The 23774-nt window shown below is 40.0% G+C and overlaps 1 protein-coding gene across 1 annotated transcript in view; it reads right to left on the bottom strand.

The window, feature by feature from the left end:
* Positions 1 to 3670: 3670 nt before the first annotated feature.
* Tmem26 (transmembrane protein 26) overlaps positions 3671 to 23774 on the bottom strand; it is a 49314-nt gene continuing 29210 nt past the window's right edge. The window contains exons 5-6 of the mRNA XM_059282063.1: positions 10721 to 10797; positions 3671 to 7715 (exon numbers count right to left, since the gene is read on the bottom strand). Coding sequence (XP_059138046.1) covers positions 7300 to 7715; positions 10721 to 10797 — 493 coding nt within the window. The 3' untranslated portion in view covers positions 3671 to 7299. The remainder of the gene's footprint in view (positions 7716 to 10720; positions 10798 to 23774) is intronic.

Genomic DNA, 23774 nt, shown 5'->3' on the forward strand with positions numbered 1-23774 from the left:
ACCCAGCTACAAGCTGTCAGTCAGGTCACATGGGAACCCTCAAGTAATAGAGAGCAGCAATCTTTGCCAGAAGGTAGGAACAACCCCCAAGATACCAGAACCACAGCCATCTGAATTTTCCAGCCACATGATTGGCAGGAGCTGAGCATCGTCTCCACAGAGAAAACATATTTTTCTTATAGCTCTAATTTTCCTTGGCCCAGATTCTTCACTGGATATGAAGTCTATATGGTATCTGACATATGGTTGGCTTAGGAATTTTTGTTTTGCTCCATGATTTGATCAGATTTGCATATGACCCATTAGATCATGCACCACAACCCATTGTACATTTAGTAAATATTTGACAAAATCTAGAATGGCTACATACTCAAATTAGATGAGCTGTGAAAATGGACTTGGAAATGAACACATTGATTCTTTCAGAAGTCTTCTCCCCCCAAGGCTCCATTCAATTTTCTGTCTTTCTTCAGAAAATAAGTTTTGCTATGTAACTCAAAGCTACATTTCTGTATGGTTTGTTCTGGTGGCTCCACAAATGTCAGAGAGTAAGGATTTATTGGATTAGTAATTACAACACAATCTCTATGATGCTTATCCATCAGGACCCAGTGAATCCTTTAGTATGTTTGATTTTCTGGACTATTATAGATCTACTCATGATGATTTCATTTCCCATGTATTCAATACTTCATGAGGCAAGCATAATTTGACATGGTCTAAGCTGTTGGTTTATACAATGCTCTATGGGATTTTTCTTGATTACAGTGGTCTTTATTTTCTTGGATTAAATAGCAATGATTGCTGCTTTATTTGTAAAATGATATCAATGTTTCTATACAAGAGAAAAGATTCTTGTAAAGATTATAAGGTAACAATATTTCCTTTTATTGATAATTGTTTTTTTTAATGTATGGAAGGTAATTTGCCCATTTCCAAAATCCAAGCTATAAAAAGTATAAAAGATGAAGAGATGGCTCATCTACTAAGAACCCTTGCTGCTCTTGCAGAGGGCTAGGTTTGGTTCTCAGCAACCATCTGCAACTCCAGTTCCATGGGATCTGACACCCTCTTCTGGCTTCCACAGGCACTGCATACCCATGGTGCACATATATACATGCAAGCAAAAGAAAAAAAAATCAGACCCTTAATGAAGACAAATACATCTTTAATAAAGAAGTAAAAAGCATAAAAGCAAATTAAAGTCAGAAGTGTCTATAATTTTTAAAATAAGCATTGTTTCACTCTTATTAGCTACTTATGCAGGTGTTACTAGCACAAAAAGAGCAACACACAAAGTTGCATTCATCCTTAATTTTAACAAAAATCTCTAAGTGATTGTTTCTGTCACTGATTTTAGATCAATCAGTCTTTCTGAAATTGATAGGGTGTCATATTTCCATTGTTAACTCATTACTCCAGGGACTGCCTGCTCTCACATTTTGCATGCATACAACCATAGGATGGTTGCCTAGACATGGAGTTGCTAGGTCAGATCACAAATGTTAATTTCCATCTCTGAGATCTATTGTCAAAGTAAGCCAGTGTGGACCCTCACTGCCCACCGACAGTGGTACCTCCTCCTAGCTTCCTCCTACTGTAGCACCGCCCAAGAAATGTGGCTTCTTTTTCTGCACAACATGTGAAAAGCTCTTACTCATAGTTTAGTTTTCGTTTGACAAATGGTATTTTGTTGTGGCTTATTTCATGACTTTATTCACTTTGCCTGGAATCATATGCTAAATCTTTTGCTCCTGTTTTTGGTTTCCAGTGGCATTTTCCTTTTTTTCCTTGTTTCTGGGAGCTGTTTGTTCCGTAGGAAAACTCGTGCTTAGGTGTACTTGTGGTAAGGCCATCCACCCGGTGTGTTGTTTTATTTTTCTCTTGACTAGTTTGTTGGTCAGCTTTCTTTGCTTAGGATGTTCCTATGATGCCTAATTTTCCATGAGCTGCTGTGTGAATCCCCTCTGCAGCCTTGTTTTATGTCTTATTAAAAAGTCATTCTTGCCATTTTAAGTACAAAGGCAATGTTCTCTATGTTTTTTTATTCTAAATCTTTAATCACTTGATCCATCTGGAAGTATTTTCAACATATGGATTGAAGTAAAGATCCAATTTAATATTTTACAAAACCTAAACTATTCATAATATTCTACTCCTGGCCTGTGATTTGTCATGTAGCTGAATCCCTTACATAGTTCAGCATATTTATTGACTTTATTCCATTCAAATTTTTGGCTTGCCTCTTCATATGACAGAACCAAATTGTCTTGTCTATTGTAACTGTGTAATGTAGTTAAATATACTGAAATCACTCTCCCATTTGTCTTTTAAAAACATGTCCCAGATATTCTTTTGTGCTTATTTTATTATGAAATATTCTTTCTAGCATAAGAAGTAGTCACTAGAATGTAAAGCTTGTTGTTAAAGTTGATAGTAGTCACTAGAAATTAAAGACTTGGAATGGGAAGATGGTCCAATGGGTAAGGCACTTGCCCTATAAGCAAGAGAAGCAGAATTTGAATCCGCAGAGTTCATGAACATGCCTTCCTGTATGGCAGGCAATTGGTAATCCCAGTGCTGGAAAACAGAAGCAAGCAAACTGGCTGGCTGGACTGACTGAATTAGCTAGCACTGGGTTCATGGAGAGATCCTGCCTTAGTCAACAAAATGTGTAAAGCAGCTGAGGAAGACATCTGACAACTGTGAAGGCTTTCACACATGCTCACACACACATACATGCAAAAAGGATTTTATTACTAACGTGATGGAGATGATGTCCGATCTACAGATGAATTCAGAAGAACTTGGCCCTTCTAACTTATCAGTGCCTCTTTTTACTGCCCAGTAGAATATGTCTACTTGGTAACTTACTCATTTATGACTCTCGGCGTCATTTGAAACTTTTCTTAATATTCTGAAGTTTAAACTTACACATTTTAAGGCCTTGATTCATATTGTAATGGAAATCTGTTCAAAAGTTAGTTGAATGTTGTTTGTTCATACATGCTATTGGGTTTGTTTACTTTTAAGTAAGTTATTAAATTGTTACTTAGGTTTAGTAATTTTTAGATGCTCAGTCTTTTATGGATAAATATACCTTTGGCTCTTCCTTCTCAATATCTACCCTTCTCATTATTGGCTACATCAGCTTTTTTTTTTCTTTCATTTTCTCCAGCTGGTATGTTCATGATACTCTTTGCCACTCAGAAATGTGAAACATTCATGTAGAAAAGTCTAGCAGCCAACCACTTCTGGGTTTTAGGTCTTGCTTCAGAGAAAGTTGCCCATCCCCCACATGCTCAAGACACATTCTGTATTTCCATCCAATATTTATAGTTTTCATTTTACAATGAGATTTAATCCATCTGGAATTTATTTCTATAGATTTCATGAGATAAAAATCCCACTTTATGTTTTCCAGATGGATAGCAACATTTTCCAACATCATTTATAAAATTGGTCATTCTTTGCTTGCTGGTTGGAAATGCCACTTTAATCATGTTCAAAATAGATCAGTTTTACTTATTAAGCCAGAGCTTAAAAACCATGAAGGAAATGAGTTACAGTAAAGAAACACACAGAGTAGGCAAAAAAAAAAAAAAAAAAAGGCACTGGGAGAAAGCTGTATACAAGTATTTAATGTCCATAATAAAACAAAAAGGCAAGTCACAGCAAAATATAGAAATACTCACAGAAAATACACTCACATATTGTTTCAGTAAAAATGATCTCAAAGTTAAAGACTGATAAAGTAGAAGGCCATGGTGGCTCATTCCTCGATCATTGTGAAGCTGCTGTTGCCATTCTGAAAGTTAAATGGAGCCTCCAGCTGCCTGGTCTAGCCCTAATCAGACATGTCTGAGGACAGATCAAAAGTTCCGCTAAGTGAAAAGCAAAGCCTAGAATTAGAAAACAGCAGAAGAACTAACAGTGTCTTTTTATCTCATAATTCAAGGCTGTTTGATCTGTAAGGCTGTGTCGTCTAACTTTAAGGAGTCTTGGAGTGGAGTGGAGGTTGACAGGACTCATCTCAACAGTTCTCTTTTCATTGGAGAATCCGGCTAACAGTTCTTGGTACTAAATGCCCAACATGATTAGAGTCCACACTGAACTCTGGCCCGTGACGATCCTGACAGGTTCACGCCTGTGAGGTGTGCCTTTCCAGAGCTCTGAAAGGCTCCTATTGAATGAAGAGGTGTGTTGATAGTGGTGAATCCCATCATCATCTGGACATGTCATCATGGCTGCTGAAGGGCTTGGGGTGGGACAACAGAGCCAGTGGCAGAATTCTCTGGAACTTCTCCCTGGAAGCTTCCAATGTTATAGACCAGTTCAAGCCTCCACATTCCAACACTGTCGTTTACAACTGCAACAGAACGTGGCAGGATAATCAAAGACAGAGCAGTATGCTCATCCTAAGCATGGTATTGTGGCATTTAAGACTCAGTCAATATGTATGAGGCCTGAGAGGACTCTGAGGTGTGTCCACACACAGCATCATGTAAATATAGATGCCGGGCTTTCTCACAAGTCGAAGAACATGTTTATAGGAAGGACATTTGATTGGACTTTAATCAACCAGTAATGACTCCAGCAACTGCAAGTGAGCCCCCCCCCTCGGGGGTTGGGACTTGGCATGCACTGTGGCTGGGAACAGAGGATGGAGTCTGCATCCTACTTAATGTAAGCTCTCTCACTACAAATAAAATGTAAACATGTCCCAAGATGCCGACATATGGGAGATGACTGATGCTCTGATCAGCTTATGACAAGCGCTTGGAGATCTAAAACATTTACAGTGTGCAGCAGTCTGCAATAAAAACATACAATTTTAAAGGGTAAAATAATAGTAATGATTACAAACATACAACTAACTGAATACATTTTTAACTTTTCATCGGAGATAAAAACTAGACTAAGCAACAGACATTTTTTCTATGATCAAAGCAGCCAGCATAAGGAAATGGAAACACTGGCAGTTAGGCTAAATGCTGCCTTTAGCAGATTTTCCTGGAAAAGCCTTGAAGACTGTGTATCTATTTTTGACCATCCATTAATTACCAAGCTGGTCCTCGGTGCTCTCTGACTTCCTGGCATTCTAAGTTAAGCCAGATTTTGGACAGGCCCGAGGAGGAGGGCTAATTACAAAATACTTCATTTAAACACTAGAAAGTCATGAAACCAAGCCAAGCCTCAGATTTGAAAGCACTTAAAAATATCCTTGCAATAGTCATACTACTTTATGTTCTATTTTTAGGGGCTCAGTGTTTGTTTTTCTGGGAAAAAGACAAATCACAAAAAAAAATATGCTATGAGTAAACAGACAGGCAGAAAGGAGTGGAGTGGCACATACATGTCATGGGAGAAGGTATCCAGCCCAAAGCAGCCAGCAGTGCAGGAGAAGGCTGAGGCGGTTTGACAAATAACAGGTATTATTACTTTTTCCCTTTTGCTTCCCATTGCTGAGTATTTTATTTAAAAATATTTTTATTATTTCTCTCTCTCTCTCTCTCTCTCTCTCTCTCTCTCTCTCTCTCTCTCTCTCTCTCTCTCTGTGTGTAAGTATGTGTGTGTCCTTGTGCATGACTACAATCAGTGGCCACAAAGACCGGAAGAGGGCATTGCAAGCCCTGGGCCGTGAGCATTAGGATGAACTCCAATCCTCTGCAAGAGCAGTGCATGCTCTTAACCATGAGACTTCTCCCCAAGTCCCATTGCTAAGCATTTTAAATAACACCCCTTCAAAATTGTCACATTCTTTACTTTATATAAATACAATCTTGACCTTAGCTTGCATACAATTATTATGAAAAAAATATAAATGCATTCCATTTGTTTCCTACACATTTTACAACCGTGACATTGTTAAAATGGAGAGCACAAGGAATAAAAAGAAGTAGAAATTATTAGAAAACAATTGCGGTTTTGTGTAAAATAGAATTTGCTTATAAAACATGTTATCAAACGTGATGGATAAATACCATGCTATATTAGAAATTCATAGATTAAAAAAATGTCCCAACTGATCATCTAACAGTCACATCTAATTTAGGAAGTTCCCTGAATAAATGTCTCTGAGTTCCTGGGAATGCTAGTGTGGGCTGATTGATGCCTTGAACTCTAACAGTACAGTTTTAGAGTTGTTTACTAGATCGCCATGTCCGGTTTTCACCACGTATTTAAAAGCAAGAGCTGCTTCCAAAGGTTTGGAATCATTTCCACCCAGAATGCACAGAGATGTGTAAAGGAAGGGGAAGACTATTTCAGTCATGGGAAGCAAAGCCACCACAATTCCCGGGAGGTGATAGGATGGACTGTGGTGACTCTCAACACTGATGGAGGCCCTGGGCATGAGGCTGGCCCCACCTCCCATCACCTTGTTCCTGAAACCACACTGGAGCCAGGGATGGCATTTCCCAGGAGCTGTGACTTATGCTGCTACTGTTGCTACTCCTGAAATGGTTACTGGCAGCTACCAGAGACCATGGCAACACTAAGGGCCTCAGATGCCTTCATCACTGCATGCCAGGGCTCCCTGGAACCTGATCATGTGGAGCACCTTGACAATGCAGAAAAAGTTAACTCACTTGGTATTCAAACCAAAATGGCCTGCTGTCAACCTTGTGCTACCCAAGCCCAAAGCTGTCACTCTTCTCTAAGAACAAAGGTACCATGGCTGAATACCACCTTGGTCCAAAAGAAGGAGATTCCTGGGAGGACCTGTGCAGCGACCACGGCTATTTTCTGCACTGAAGAAGCTAGACAGCTTCCATCCCATGGCAAGATGATTTTAAATGCGTTTCCCCCTCATTTGTTCTGTGTTCATTGAAAATAGATTTTTTTTCAACGTAGAGAAGATCAGATGAGAGAGTCTGACAGTCCAGCCACAGTTAAAGGCTTCTGTATAACCAGGTCACCCTAGAGGGTTGGTGGTGGGGATGGTAATTGTCAGCCCTAAATCTTTAGAGGGTGTGCTATGACACCCCTTTCTACAACTTTCCAAACAGTCCCGCAGAACCAATCACTTACGGTGGTTCTTAGCGTGGGGGTAATGTCCGCTATCATCACAGGAGATTGTAACGACAGCCACCCGTCCAAGTTTCTTCCATTCAGATGAAAAAATAAAGAGTATGTCGGCTTTGATACAGGATCATTTTTTTATGTTGTTTCCTTAAAAACTGTTGTATGCACACAAAAAAATTGGGTGAGGGCAGGGGCATGGGGGTAAAAAGAATTAGTCTATAAGAAGAAGAGGATTTAAGCCTCCCGGCTGCGTTGCATGCTGGGAACAAATAACTAAGGTATGGAGTAGGACTCCTCAGAGGTAACAGGTGAGGCTTGCAGAGGCAGGGCCTCCCTGGAGGTGTCCTTCCAACCACTGGGCCCACTTTCAGAGGGTTGGTCTGGGCCACTGTGCCCTGTCTGGAGGCTTTCTTGATGACCTTGCATGGAAGCACGGGTGGCCATGATCAATGCCACCAGCCGGTAGAAGTGCAGTGCCATCACCAGGGAATTCTTCACAGCAAAGAACACCAGCATGTGGTTGATCACTTTGAAATAGATCATCAGGACAAGGCGCACGATGAGGAAGGGGCCATCTTGGATGAAGAAGCTGAGGCCAATGGCCCATAGATCCGCACTGTACTGGCACAGGAACAGCCTGAGGAAGCCCCTGGCTTTCACAGACGAGGGGCAGACCAGTTTCAACTGGACTGAAAAAGGAAGGCAACAACGATTACCATTCTGAAATGCAAGATGGAAAGAGACGGCTGAAAAGTCACTAAGGATGGTCTGATTGTGAAGGATGGAGTTTAATCCTGGAAGGAACAGCGGATATTTCTCTCCACCTCAGCCCTCTGCATCCTTCCATCCACTTTAAAGGTTTTGCATCACCTTTCAACCTCCCTGTAGGGAGGGAAGGACCAATTAAATAGACTAAAGAGCATAATACGTAAAGGTAACTGGTGTGTGTGTGTGTGTGTGTGTGTGTGTGTGTGTGTGTATGTGTGTGTGTGTGTTTAAGGGTCTGCAGAGTGGGAAGGCAACAGAGACCTGTCTGTACTCCAGGGTCCTCAAGTCAAGGAGCCTGGTATTTCTCTCAGCTGCCTCACTCTACTGGCTATGCTGCAGAACCTCCAGTTACCTCAGTTTCTCCGTTGAAACCTAGAACAGCATGAATCCTGAGACCAGGGTCTCTAGTCATTGGCTTGTTTCCTGTTAGACTAGCACCCTGTCTCCCTTTCTGTCTCTGCTTCTTCCTTCTGTCTCCCTCTTGGGGGAATGGGTAACTGACTTTCTTGACTGGTAAGTGCAGTATATGGATGACAAGAGTTCCCAGCTGGACCATCTCAGGAGCTTTCTCTAGATCATCCCTACTTCCTACTTCACGCAAGTGCTCAGAATCCAAATTCAATTTTCACTCACATTAAACATATTTTTCTAATGGGGATGATGGTGTGTATCTGTGTGGGAACCCAAATAAAGGCCATTATTTCATTGTGTTGTCATTTTTTTTTTTTCTGCTTTTGTTTCCCAGTTTAAAAAAGAAAGACTGAGAATAATTGCGGATTTTTTTTTTTTTTTTTTTTTTGGCCAGTTGAACAAAAGGAGACTCCATCAACAGATGAAACTTTTGTTTTAATTTCAAAGATGTAAATTAAACTCAGGGTCAAGGGTAGAAAATAATCCTTTTTGCAATAATAAAGCCTTCCATTTGGAGTTTTCCAACAAAGAATGTCTCAATCCAGCAAGGGCGTGCTGCAGCTATCATGAAGCGCCTTTGATAGGGGGTGAACATAATGTACTTCTTGTTGGAGAGTACAATAGCGGTTTAGTCAGAAGTGACATTTGGTCTTTGTTTTTCAAACAGCTGCATAGCATTATCACCTCCGAACGTTTACACAATTTCTTTCTTAAATAAAAACTTTCTTAGCAAGTCTGCGAACCACACGATAGGAGAGGGCGAGTGAACGACAAAAGAGAGACACACACAAGGTCAGGGAGCGCCTTTCTTGAGAAGCCCTGCTCAGGGAATCCCTCCTGGCAGGGCCCCCTCCCCCAAGGGTATTACTCACTATACAAAGGATGGAGCCCGGGAGTCTATCAGAACAGCAGCTGGCTGGCTTCTAGCTGGGTAACCAGTACCATGTACCTAAGGCACACTTCAGCAAAACATCTGCATGTTGTTTGCATATATTTGTTTCTGATTATTAATCTGTAATTGGATTGGTATTTTCCTTTTTTTTTTTTTTTTTTTTTTTTCTTTTTGAGAAAGGATCTCAATATGTAGCTGTGGCTGGCCTGGAACTCACAAAGTAGACCAGGAGGGCATCAAACTCAGAGATCTGCACACCCCTGTCTTTAGAGTTTTGGGATTAAAGGATTAAATCCCAAATAATTAAATAATTAAAGGGATTTAAATAAAGAACCTCCCCCCCACTTAATTTGAAAAAAGTCAGGCAACTCTTCCCATCCATTCAGGAAACAATTTTATCCAAGAAAGTATGTGCCTAAGACCCAAAATTTTCACAAGACCTCCGAATCTATTAGTGTGGACCCCTAAATTCACATACTCTGTCTTAGTCTCACCCTGAAGCCAGCAGGAAGAGTGTCTCAAAGAATAAAATCGATTAAGAAAAAGAATTATTACCGTCTGGGGGCTCCTCCAGAGGAAAGAACCAAGGACAAGAATTGCCAAGTCACATTTCTAGTGGACCAAAAGTCAGGGTGTGATTCCAAGCTGGAACCATTCAATAGAACTCTATGATGCTAAAAACAGTCTCATATCTTTGCTGTCCAACATGAGGGCCACATGTGGCAATGGAGAAACTGAAATATGGCCAGGGTCACTGAAGAGTTGTTCCTTAAGTTTTATTTAATACCAATCCACCCGGCTGTGTGTGTGGGGGGCTGGTGGGTACCATACTGTGGAAAAGCACAGCCATAGGAAAACAATATTATGGAATGCCAGTCGAACAGTTCACTTTTTGCTGACCCTTAACGATTCACGTATTCCTTAAAGTTAGAATAAAGGCCGCTATTAAGGGAATCATAACTTTACACCTGGGGTTTGACGTTGCACCTCTTACCTTGGGGTCTCATAATGTGACTGGCTGAAAATATGGAGACTGCACATCAACAGGTCATTAAGCACTCCCTATATTATTGAGTCATCCCTTGAACTGCTGTGAGTGTCATCCCATTTCACAGATGAAAAACTGAGGCACATACATACATCTTAATTAATTTTGGCAGGATTATAGATAATAAGTAATAGAAGTATTAGTTGAGTTGAATGTAAAACAGTGTAGTTAACTGCTCAAATATTTATTATTATTATTATTATTGTTAATTTGGGGGGTTCTTTTTGGAAACAGAATCTTATATATACCAGGTTGACTTCAAACTTACTATATAGCCAAGGGTGACTTTCAACTCCTGCTCCTCCTGCCTCCACCACCAGAGTGCTGGGATTAAGGGTACATATCACCAGGCCTGGCTATACTCATTTATCTTAGGCTCAACTGCACAACAAAGTGGGTCCACAGTTGGCTTTCCTGACTCTCAGCCTACCTTCCTTCTAAGTTGGAGTAGAGCTAACACTAGGTTATTAAAGCATGAGTTCTCTCAGCTGCCTCCTTTGTCCTAGGATGGTTTATATTTAAAAGTTATAATTTTCTGTTTTTTTTTTTTTTTACACAAATATGAATACATTTACCTGCCAGGTCCAGGGGAAACTGCAGCATACTCCAGGTCCATACCACAAGGATGCCAGAGACCAGTATAGTGTTATTCCTAGAAGACAACAGCATTTTAAATTAACAGGAAAACATATGACCACATGCAGAAGAGAGAGATCAGCTAAATCACAGCTCGTTATGCACTAAGTAAAGCTTTTTGTGAGTTGGCAAAATATCTTGTGTTATAATAAGTCCACGAAAAAATAACCAAGCATGATAATAGAACCATATAAAAGATATGACCCTTGGCTGCATAGCAAATTTGAGACCACCCTGGTCTACATGTGATCTTGTCTTTAAGAAGAAAAACAAAATAAAAAATCCTAATAAGCATGAATGAGGACAGAGACTACTGATCCCATATTTTTTTCTAATCTGCTCACATTGTAGAAGCATTACAGGAGGGAAATGCTATAAGAAGTAGACACAGACATAAATATTCAGACTTCCAACGTCAATAATGGTATCCCAGAAAAGCAGACTGTAGCACCAAGACTCCAGGACTCTATTAAAAAGATAATTCGAAAGGCTGGAGGGGTGGCTTCTTGGTTAAGAGCGCTTGCTGCTGTTACAGAGGACCTAGTGTTGGTTCCTAGGTCCCATAGGGTAGCTCACAACTGTCTACAACCATCATCCACAGGGAACTGACAGGCTCCTTTGACCTCTAGCGCCAAACACACACGTTAACACAGGGGAACACATAAAACTTTAAAAAATCCTTATAAAGAGACAATTCAAAAGGGTGGAATGATACTCATCTGTCCTAAAGCTCAACATAATAAAAGAAAAGCACCCTTAGGTGGGAAAAATGCAGTGATAATTTCATTAAACAAGGACTTGCAGCAGAGAATAGACTATGAGGCAAAGGGCAGGGTGTGTGTGTGTGTGTGTGTGTGTGTGTGTGTGTGTGTGTGTGGTGTGTCCTTCACTATTGTACCCTCAATGTCTAGAACAGAACCTGACAATGATAGATATTCAGTATATATTTATAGAAAAATTTGATTGGACATACAAAAGAAGGGTCCATGTTTAAAGAAACCCAAAAATGTCACAGACCTAGGAGAACAATCCAGAAAACTAGAGTCAGAAACAATAGAATGGTACAAATTCAAAGAATATTGAAGAAGAAACAAGCAGACAGACAAAACAAAGACGACGTGGGATAAAAGTTTGTTCCCAGCTTTTCCCAAGTGAGAGTTTTGATGGGCAAGGGCTAGAGAGGCATCAGGAAGTGTGCTCCAAAGCAGACTAGTGGTTTCAGGGGGTGCCGGTAAATGCACCGAGTGTGGAGACCTTGAGAAATTAAACTCCAAAACTCTGAGTTTGGGAAGGAGACGTCTAAGCTGCTTTTATCTGCCTCGGCAGTTGATGTGGCGGAGGGGTTGGTGACAGAAATAAAAATAAAAGGAAGCCTCCACTTTCAAAAGGAAGCAGAGATAGATCCCTAAGTGCAGAAGGCAAGTTACCATCAACACCTCCTTCGATTATGTAAGTGAGTCTCCGGGAGGTTTCTGAGAGCCCTCAGAGAAGGCAGTAATTACCAGAGGCATGTGGGTTAGCTGAGAATAACTGCTCTCAAATAAGCTTACTTCTTCTTTATTTCAAAAATTGACTTGGGATTACCAGGCAGGTAATGCCATAAATTGATAATAGACACTTGGATCTAGATAAGCCTCCCTCAGATATCTCCCATAGTGTCTTATTAACAAAATTAAGAAATATTGCGAGTGAATACGGCTAGGTGGATTTCTGACTGAGCAAATGACTCCCCAAATAGAGTGTGTTAACTGATTGCTGCAGGCTCTGTCTCTGACTCTGCTCCACTGTGTGTTTGATCAATGACCTTGTTGAGGATGCAGATGGAAGGCTTCTCATGAGCACATAACACACGGAGACAGAGAGCCGTCCTCTAGAAAACTCAATCACAACTCCAAAAGATGCGACTGAATAACCCAAATTGGGGTGGAGCAGAATGGAGAAGATTCCATTTCCCAGAAGCAGCTCGTGGCTTTTCCCTCGACATCTAATTATGCGCCCACGGTGTGACATGATTTATAGTGTTCCAGAGTCAAACGCAACCATAGGTCAATTCACAAGAAATATGAAATCGGATTTTAAGTGGAAGTCCTTTGAGAATGTAGACTAAACTTCTTCTTTGCTGTGTCAATGTCTGGACACAGCAAACCTTCCATTTTTAACTAATATTATATATGGTTTCTGATTTCAGGCTTACACAACAGGCAGTTTTCTCCATGTCCAACTCTGTGATTACACTTAATCCTCTAGTAACTCAACAAAGAAGGCACATGTGTTATTCGTGTTTGATCAAAAAGGAAACTGAGACATGGAGAGTTGGGGAAATATGTCCAAATTGATTTTTCTTGGAAGAATAAAGCTAGATAGCAGATTTCAGCACCTATTCCCTTAAGAGCATTGTTTTTAATTTTTAAAAATTTCTATATATGTGTGTGTATCTGTGTGCATATGTACATGTGTATGTTCAGAGTCCCATGGAAGCCACAAGAAGGCATCGCAGTTGTGAGCTGCCTCACTTGGATGCCAGGAACTGAACTCCACGCTTCTGGAAGAACGCTACACACTCTTAAGTCCTGAGCCATCACTCCAGCCCACATCCAGACTTTTAGCTAGTAGTGATAGTTCATTTTCTCCTGGCTGTGACAAAACAGATAACCAAGCAAGTTTAGGTGAGAAGGATTTATCCTGGCTCATGGTTTGTGTGACATCACCTATAACGGTGGAGCAGGCATTCTGCATTAGGAGACAGACAGAGGCGAACGTTGGTGCTCTGCTCACTCTCTCTTTTTCAGTCTTATCATTCATCCCAGTCTCTTGACACCTCGTGTAAAAACTAAACAACTCACTAGAGACTGTACCGTGCCACCCAGATTCAGAGTATGTCTTCTTTCTCTGTTAAATCTGTTTGGAAGTATCCTCACCAATATTTCCAGGTATGTGTCTCCTGGGTGATTCTAAAGTGCCATAAAGTTGGCAATCTAGAACATTCACCACACCAGCCTCCCATAGCATTTCCAGGAATTAGATTCAAAGTGTTAGTCCTACTGTATGTTAGACTGCTCAGCACACATCTGAAACATGCTTCAGGCTTGATGAGAGAAATGTGTAAGTTAGCTTGCACAAAGGGACAGAGCCTATAATTGCCAGGAAACTTAGAACAGTGTTATATATGTTAAAAGGATCCAGTGAGGGAAATAAAATAAAATTCATTCTCATGAGGTCAGAGCAAAAGCTCAGGCTCAAAGGATGTTAGATGCATACACCATTTCTAATAATATTGCCTAAAGACATAATATGTCACTTCCGGGGCAGATAGCCTCTGTTAGGATTAATCCCACAGAGTTTACAAGAAAATGGCTGACATTTTAGAGAGGATTTTTAAAAATAAAGGCAAAGAGAGTATTCCTAAAATGGTCATTTTTGAAGTTTCTTGCAATCTCAAACTTCAATAATTCAACCCCCAAACATTGGTCTGTAAGGGAGTGGTGTGCAGGGGCAGGGCACAGTCTCTGGTTCCTAGGGATGGGAAAGCAAACACCAGCTCCACTCCCCCCACAGAGAAGCAGAATAAAGTTCCTAATGCTATACTGATGCTTACAGGCTACATCATTCCCACACGTCATTTAACATCTGCAGGCTTTTGTTTACTCCTGTGCATCATGAGGATGACAATTACAATAGATGCTGGATTTCATAGGATTGTTTCGGTGTATTATTTTACTGTGAAACATATCTTGATACAGCACCTGACTCTGGCTGTGTGGGGGGGGGAGCAATGCACATTAGTTATTCTTATGTTATCACATATAACCCGGAGACTATGTTTCTAATGCTCGTATTTATTAGATAATAATGACAGTGCCTGCCTCGGTATGAATGTAAAAACTAAATAATTCATTAACCCAAAGACTTTAGAACAACTCCAGGTACACACCACGATGAATAAGCAGTAACTGGAACTGTTATTTATTTAATGAATATGTTACTTTTATGCTACCATCTGTCTAAAATTCTTGGTGTCTCAATTTCATCTTCTCATTATATAGAGATAAATTGTAGACTACTCCCAGATCTAAACATGTCCAAATGTAACCATATCATTTTCTAAATTAGTTACCTTTTCCATTGCTGTGACAAAAGCAACCTAAAGAAGAAATTGGGGGTTGATTTAGCTCACAGTTTAAGGGTATAGTTCACCATTGTGGAGAATCTTAGAGGCTGGAACAAGAGATCACATTGTATCCACAGTCAGGAAGCAGAGTGAGAAGAAAGCTAATCCTCAGCTCAGTTTTTCAGTTTTTCTTTGTTATTCAGTCTTGGAACTCAGCCCAGGAAATGGTGCCACTACCTTCAGGAAGGCTGTTCCCTCCTCTGCTAAACCTCTTCACAAGGACCCTCAAAGACACACCCAAAGATGTGTCTTCTAGGTGACTTCAAATTCCATGAAGTTGATAGTCAAGATTAAGAACCACAAATAACGACTGTAAAGTTTCACATATGCACACGTAACCTGTCCACACACAAAGTATGGAAGAATTCAAGTGCTAGGAAATAAAATTATCAAAAAATAACGTTGGAAAGGTACATCTAAAAAAAAATCTAAGCCGGGCGGTGGTGGCGCACGCCTTTAATCCCAGCACTCGGGAGGCAGAGCCAGGTGGATCTCTGTGAGTTCGAGGCCAGCCTGGACTACCAAGTGAGTTCCAGGAAAGGCGCAAAGCTACACAGAGAAACCTTGTCTCGAAAAACCACAAAAAGAAAGAAAGAAAGAAAGAAAGAAAGAAAGAAAGAAAGAAAGAAAGAAAGAAAGAAAAATCTAAAGAAGAATAATGAACTATTAGATCAGAGAGTGAACCCAGGATGGTTAACACTAGAATATAAACAAGTTGCTGAGCTTAAGCAGCAGTCAAGAATCTCAAAGACTGTAGGCCAGATTTATCTACTACTGTTGCACTATCAACCGACCTTTAGAACTATTATCCAGGAAGCATGACTTATAGTGGGCTTCGCATTGTATCCACAGGAAACAGAGGCAGAGGAGTGTTAATGCTCAGCTTGTTGTCTCATTTTTTTTTTTTCTTTTCTATTCAGTGTCAAATCTCAGCCCATGGAGTGGTACCATCTACATTCTGGATGGTACCTGAATTTCAGGTCTTCTCATCATGAAATAAGGAATCTTCAGAGGTAAAGTTACTGAGGTAAGTTCATACTTTTTCTTTCTGGTAACCACGGAGATAAGTTATTAGCCTTTGATGGATCAACAAAACCAACATAGTAGGTGAACATTGAAAATATGAAGTCATAGGGGCCTGGTTTGTTCCCCAAAACCCACATGGAGACTCACAACCATCTGTATCTCTAGTCCCAGGGGCTCTGACACTGTCTTCTGGCCAAATGTATATCAGGCACACACGTGGTACACAGTTATGCATGCAAGCAAAACACCCACACACATAAAAGTAAAATTTAAAAGAATGTATAAGAGAAGTTACAATTTGATCCTTTTCTTAACTAATTCTTTTTGAAATATGAAGTTTTTTTTATATAAAAGAGACAGTGAATAGGATCCATGTACATTTGAAATGTGACAAATGAGTTAAGATAATGAAGGAGAGGGAGAGAAAAAGGACAGGTACAAAGCTCTCAGAAGGAACATTTTGCTCAGAAAACTGCAGAGTAAAGAGACTGAGCACAGGAGAAATTCAAGGAGGGCCTCCTCTGCATTGTCAAATATTCCGAGATATAGAAATGGTGAGGGAACAGACTTTTTCTTTTTAATAAATTATCTGTGTTCAGAAACCCTACAGAGTGTTTCCCAGAGGTGATGAACTATTTCTCCCAAAGATGCTGAATTTAGACTTACGAACATTTTGGAAGAGAAGCTACAGCAAATGAAAAGGTCAACAGATGCCTCTCCCCCTTAACAAATAGGGCTTCTATTAGACACGCTGTCAAAGATCACCATTCATGCTGTGGAAATTAACCAGAGACAAGCAACAAATTCAGGAACATCGACTCTCCTTAATGCAGCAGAATTTCAGGTAAGAGCAGAGAGAATCTGCAGCGTCCTTGCTCATGGCTCAGCTGTGTGAAAGAAAAATTGTATAGAGTGAAGTTAAAGGGGCAGAGAAGAATTTATTCCAGATGATTGCAATCAGTGGGAAGACTGACTCTAATATGCTTCAACAAAAGGTAGGAGAGGTTTTCAACCCTAAGAGAGAAAGCACTGGAGGACCCTCGGGTGGCAGCTGATTGATGTGGGTGGAGAATTTCTGTTCGCTAATTGGGATTTAAAGTGTTTCCACAAACACTGTTAGATGGAGCCCAGTTTTCCTCTATGACATTGCCTCCTCATTAGAATATCTAATACATTTGAAGACATGTGTCCTACATCCTTGGTCCTTGAGAACGACAAGAGGTGGGAGAAGACTAAAATTCAACAGGGCAGAGAAGTAAAGAATCTTTTCAATTTTCCTAAAAGAAATGCTCCAAGGAAGAGAAAACCAAGGCTGACTGTGATTTGAACACGAAGTATTGCCCCCACTGTGTTTGAACACGTGGTCCACAGCTGGTGGCACTTTCAGGAGGTTGTGGAACCTTTAGGAGGTGGAGCCTGGCTAGAGGAAGCATGTCACTAGAGATGGGGTTTGAGGTTTGTGTATAGCTTGGTCTTACTTCTCTTCTCTCTGATTCCCGTTTTCCAGGCCAGCTTCCTGTTCTGCAGCCATACCCTCCCCAGCATGATGGGAGGTATCCTGTCAGGAACTTTAAGATAAATAAACCCCCTTTGCCCCTAAGTTGCTTTCTGTTGGGGTATTGTACTATGTCAACAGGAAAGTAAAACTAACTAGTTAAGAAGGAAGAAAGAAAGAGAGGAAGGAAGGAAGGAAGGAAGGAAGGAAGGAAGGAAGGAAGGAAGGAAGGAAGGAAGGAAGGAAGGGTAGCCACAGTTCTAAAATTTATGTAAATGAAAACATGTTAAGGCCACCTTGGCCAATCTGAGTGGAATGTTACAGGAGAAGACTTGGTCTTGAGGGAGCTGAACTAATTTAGAATTCACTATGAAAACCGACACTCAGGCTAAGCATGTTGGTATATGCCCTTAACCCCAGCATTGAGCAGGCAGAGGCAGGTGGATCTCTGTGAGTTCAATGTCAGCCCTGTCTATATAGTGAGTTACAGGATAGCCAAAGCTACACAGAGACCCTGTCTCAAAGAAGGGAAGGAAGGAAGGAAGGAAGGAGGAAGGAAAAGGAAAGAAAGAGAGGGAGGGAGAAAATGGAAGGAAGGAAGGGAGGAAGGAAGGAAGGAAAGAAAGAAAGAAAGAAAGAAAGAAAGAAAGAAAGAAAGAAAGAAAGAAAGAAAGCTCACACTCAGAAATGTGGTGTTCCACAGCCATGATGGGCTTGTTTAGAAATAAAAGGGAAAATGTACAACTTCTGCTTCAAGGTTATAAGCTCACTCATGTGAGCGATGAACGGACTTCAACTTTAGTAGAGAATTTCTAAAACAAGGAAGTTATGGAGGGATGTGATAAGTTCTGTGTGCTCAGCTGATTAAAAAATGGAGGCAGAGGAGGAGTGAGAGTGGAGGGGGATAGATGAGAAGCAGGGAGGGTGGCTGGGAGGAACAGAGAGAGGGGAAACTGTGGTCAGTATGTAAAACAAATGAAAAATGTTATTCGAATAAAATTTCAAAAAAAAAAAAAAGAAATTACAGGCATGTTCAGTGACAACCCAACAGTGCCCTGTTTAAATGAAAAGATGAGGAACACATACACATTTCCTGACCCTAAATGTGCCTCTCAGTACATCATGTCTTCAGTGGGTACAGATGTTAAGAGTTTAAAGGTTTCATCACCATTTCTGCCTAAATTACAGACTGACCACAAACTATATCATTTTACTGGAACTGTGCTGGATTCAAGCTAAAATTAACACTGACAATAAATAGATAAATAAATAGGTGGATGGATGGATAGATAGATAGATAGATAGATAGATAGATAGATAGATAGATAAGCAAGCCAAGGCATCAACCGGTGTCACCCAAAGGTTGGTAGATTCCTCAGATTAAAAAAACCAAGGCCAAGGGCTAAAGAAGTGTCTCAGTGGTTAAGAGCACTTGCTACCCCCTTCAGGACCCAGTTTTAGTTCCCAGCATCCACCTATAACTCCAACTCCATGAACCACCTACTGGTCTCTGCAGGCACGGAACACATGTGGAGCACATACATGCATTCAGGCAAACACATATGCATAAAATAAAGCATTTTTAAAGGCGACAAACCAAGTGGCTTGTGATGATGTTAGAGATATAGGGAAAATGTCCAGTTATCAACAACATATGTGATATGTCAAGAACAGAAGTGAAGAGCCTGTAACTAGAGATCAAAAGATTCAGCAAGAAATAAGGGCATCAAAGCAGCTAATATTTTCAAAAGTGAAAAAAAAATGAAATGCATAAATTAAAGAAATATGGTGTGTCAAAGACTCAACAAATCCACAATCTAAAGATCTTGCAACTATGCAAAATGAGTATAAAGACACTCTGAGTCAACAGTCCAGGGATTGATGTGAAGAATCCACTAAAAAGACTCTACAGTTGGACTTCACATCTAGATTTGAGATCGTAAAAGAAAGGAGTGACCTGGAAGATAGACCCATTGGAAATATCTGATCTGAGGCTCAGAGAGTCAAAAGTGACCAAGAAAAAGAGACCAAACATTCAACCACACACACATCCAACAGCCACCTTAGAAAGGGGAGGAGTAGAGAAAGCAGAGTGAGTATTTAGAGACAACCATGGAGGGGTGTGCCCAGCAGCACAGACACATTGCTGGGCAATGGAGAAAAGGAAACCTTGAAGTCAGCAAGGGCAAACTGATCCTCAATGTGCAGGACAACCGTGAACAAGCAGGGATGAACATCTGATAGGAGAAAATAGCAGTCAGAAAACAAGTGGATGATTGAATTACATATATGTAATGTAGACATTTGCACTGTATATGTGTATGTTAAAGAGGAAAGTTTGTTGGTCACATGTTCTGGGTAAAATAAAGCTATTCTTCAAACACAAAGACAAATTTTTTTTTCTAGTTAAAGAAAGAAAGACTCTTACTAAGTTTATCTTAGTAGAAACAATAAATGATGCCATGCAGGATAGGAAGGGTTCTCACCCTTTTTAAAATGAAAACATTGTAAAGGACAAAACCATATTGTGTGCTATAACACACCAAGGCATGATATGTGTGTTGCTGTAATAGAACAAAGGAGGCTATGGTCCTTCACGAAGCGAATGGAGCCAGGAGTGATGGTGAAATGGAATGACGCTGTTGTATTTTACTGTAACCGCATCAGCATCAACCCATTGTAGAGTGTAGGCAAGAACACACCCTGTCTAAGCAAGAAGAATAATACTCTATTGCAGTGGTTCTCACCTTCCTAATGCTTGCGACCGTTTAATACAGTTCCTCATGTTGTGACGACTCCCAACCATAAAATTATTTTCATTGCTAGTTCTTCACTGTAATTTTGCTGCTGTTATGAATCATAAAGTAAATATATGTGTTTTCAGATCGTCTTAGGCAACCCCTGTGAAATGATCATTCAACCCCTTAATGGGGTTGTGACCCACAGGTTGAGAACCCCCAATCTAGAGGCAACCATACACCTCACCATAAAACAAGACATAGAAAATTTATACTATTGAACCAATTTAAATTATAATAACAGACTACAGTGGAATTAATAAAAACAAAGGAAAGAAATTTGAAGAATGTTTATTTACTTGGAAATTAAAACATCTCCCTTCCAAATAATCACAAGCCAAGGAGAGAAAACAGGAACAGCTCCAGGATATTCTGAATTATAGTAAATAAAGAGATAACACATCAGGATTTATAGGATGTTGAGATAGCAGTTCTGAGAAGAAAATGTATGTCTTTGGAGGCTTATGCTAGAGAAGAAAGATTAGTAATCTAAGGTCTCAGTAAGAAATGAAAAACTGCAAATAGTCCAAAGCAATCATAAGAAAGAAAAGAAAAACCCTCAAACATCAGAGCAGAAAATGAATAAAATGTAAAGCAGAATATCAATCAGGTCAGTAAAACCCAAAGCTGTTTATTTAGAAAAATAAGAAGAATCCATAGTCCTTACGCAACAAGTAAGCATGCCCATCCCCCCTTGGGGAAAGCCAAGGGCATGAACAAGCATGTAAATCCAGGAATGAAAAAGAGGTTCAGCCCTGACTCCACAGAAATTAACACATGTGTATTAACGTTATGAGAACTTCATGACAAAAGACGGATTATTTAGGTGAAAGAGGAAAAAATATCCTAGAAAGAAGAACACACACCTAAAGTCAGAAAAATGTAAAGTATCTAATTAGTCCTAGAGGAAGCAATGATACTGAATTAGTAATTAGATAATATGAAGAAAGAAAGGAGAGAGGTGAGGAAGAGAAGAAAGAGGAAAGAAGAAAGGGTAAAGGAAACCGCTTCCCACAAAGGCTCGATCCAGCTTGCTGCCTTGGAGAATTCTGTGAAATCATCAAGGAAATAATATCAGTTATGCAAAAATTATTTTTGGAAAATAAAAAAAGAGGGAATTCTTCCTGAGGTGTCTCTAAAAGCCAGGTTACCCTAATTCAAAAGCCAGAACAAGGCACTGTTAGAGATAATATTGGGAAATAACACACCACATAAACAAGCTAGAAGAAATGACACATGTTGGTAAATATGACCAAAAAGTGTATTATAAAGGATTATGCAGCACAACTAAATTCAATTCATACTTACATCAAAGGCAGTTTAATATCTGAAAATCAGTTAATATAATAGAGGGTAACCGAAATAAAACCATATTAATAAAGGCAGACTTCACGATATTCAACACACATAAGAATAAATTCTCAATAATCTAGAAATAAAAAGACATTTCCTCAAATTAATAAAATAGTTTGTGCATATCAAGTGTCAACACCATCCTTAAGAGAGACAGACAGAATGCTTATCTCTGGAGATTGACATGCAATAATCTCACTACTTCTGTTCAATGTGGAGAAAAGCTGCTAGGTAGTAGAATAAGACAAGAAAAAGGAATTCATGTAACATACAACGGCAACAATCAGAAGTGCCTTTCTTAATGAATAGTATGATATAATATATAATAAAACCTAGAGATAAAACAAAATAAGCAAGTTTTGTATGTCATTGCTAGTTATAAAATCATTATGGAGGTGCCAGGTGGTGGTGGTGCATGCCTTCAATCCCAGCACTTGGGAGGCAGAGCCAGGCGGATCTCTGTGAGTTCCAGGTTAGCCTGGTCTACAGCGCGAGATCCAAGAGAGGCACCAAAACTACAAAGAGAAACCCCTGCCTTGAAACGCCCCCCCAAAATCATTATGGAGGCAAATATGTTTTTTTTTTTTGTTTTTTTTTTTTTTGGTTTTTCGAGACAGGGTTTCTCTGTGTAGCTTTGCGCCTCTCCTGGAACTCACTTGGTAGCCCAGGCTGGCCTCGAACTCACAGAGATCCACCTGGCTCTGCCTCCCGAGTGCTGGGATTAAAGGCGTGCGCCACCACCGCCCGGCCTTATTAAAGCAACTAAAAATTAGAAAATGGAAGTTTAAAAAAATTCCATTAGAAAGAATATAAGAAATAATAAAAGATTCAGGAGAATGATTTATAAAGTAGAGAAAGACTTGAAAAGCAAAGGTGAATGGAAGAGTATGTAAGCTCAGACTTTTCACATTCACCGATGAGAGGCCTTCATAATGTCAAGATTCTGAAGCTTCCCAATGGACCCTTAAAGTCACCTCACTTTCTACCAAGACCACAAGGTTTTCCGTTTGTGTGTTTGATTTTTTTTTTTAAACTTTGCAAGATAATCACATCTGTGTGCATACACAAAGGCCCTGGGTTACCAGAAGCAATGATTTTAGAAAGCAATGCTGCAGTGTCTATAATACCCTACTTCAAAATCACCATAAGTTACCATGACAATGGTGTGAGGTTCATATAAAGACAAACACAGGCTCCCTTGGCACTCGTACACCTGTAGTCAATTGATTTTGAGTAAATATGGCAGCTGAACTCAGAAAGAACAGTTCCAATAAATATTGTGAGACAATTAGTTGAATTCAACAAATAATTCTTGGTCAATGCCAAAAACTCTGAACTTGAAAGTTTACTTAACAGTGTACACACAATTAAATCAAATGGAAACACACACACACACACACACACACACACACACACACACACACACACACACCATTTTGAGTGTCGTTTCTTAAAACATAGGTAAGACCCAAGCCAGGAACTTAGAACTTGGAAGCAAGCTTTATGAAGAGAGGAAAATCTCGAGATACATTCTGGGACTTGATCACGGGGTAAGGTGCATTGGAGTCATGGAGGCACAAGGGGGCAGATGGGAGATTGCAAAGGGCCACTGGCACAGTCCAGGAGCCTTCTAAACAAAATGACTTCACTTTGAGAAAATACAATTGAAAATAATATTTAAAAACAGAACCTGTAACAAAAATCCTATACTATCCATGGGAAGGTGTGTGTAGGACACACAAATTCTTATAAAATATTGTATAACATTAACATACAATCCACACACATCCTACAATCAACTTGGAATCATTTCTAGCATACTTTCTGTCCATGGATGAGAAGCCTGCAGACACGAGGGCCAACTATAACTTATTCAGCTCCATTAAGCATCAACTTGCATGAAATGCAAGTTCAATTTTTCTAAAATATATACTCAGAAAGCATTCAGATTGAATTGTAAGTGACAGAAAAATTTGGGGGATTGATGGTGTTTTGAAACATCAAACGCTCCCTAAATTCTTGCTGAACTAAAACAGTCCTGTTCTGGCTGAACTGCGTGTTCTTTGGTTCATAACTGGCTTATGGTTTTGCTCCCCAGGCTCCATCCTACACAGTACCTGGCACGTGTTACATAACAAACCAGTTCTTAGTCA

Source organism: Peromyscus eremicus, chromosome 16_21 (assembly GCF_949786415.1).
Source record: "Peromyscus eremicus chromosome 16_21, PerEre_H2_v1, whole genome shotgun sequence".
Classification (NCBI taxonomy): Eukaryota; Metazoa; Chordata; class Mammalia; order Rodentia; family Cricetidae; genus Peromyscus; species Peromyscus eremicus.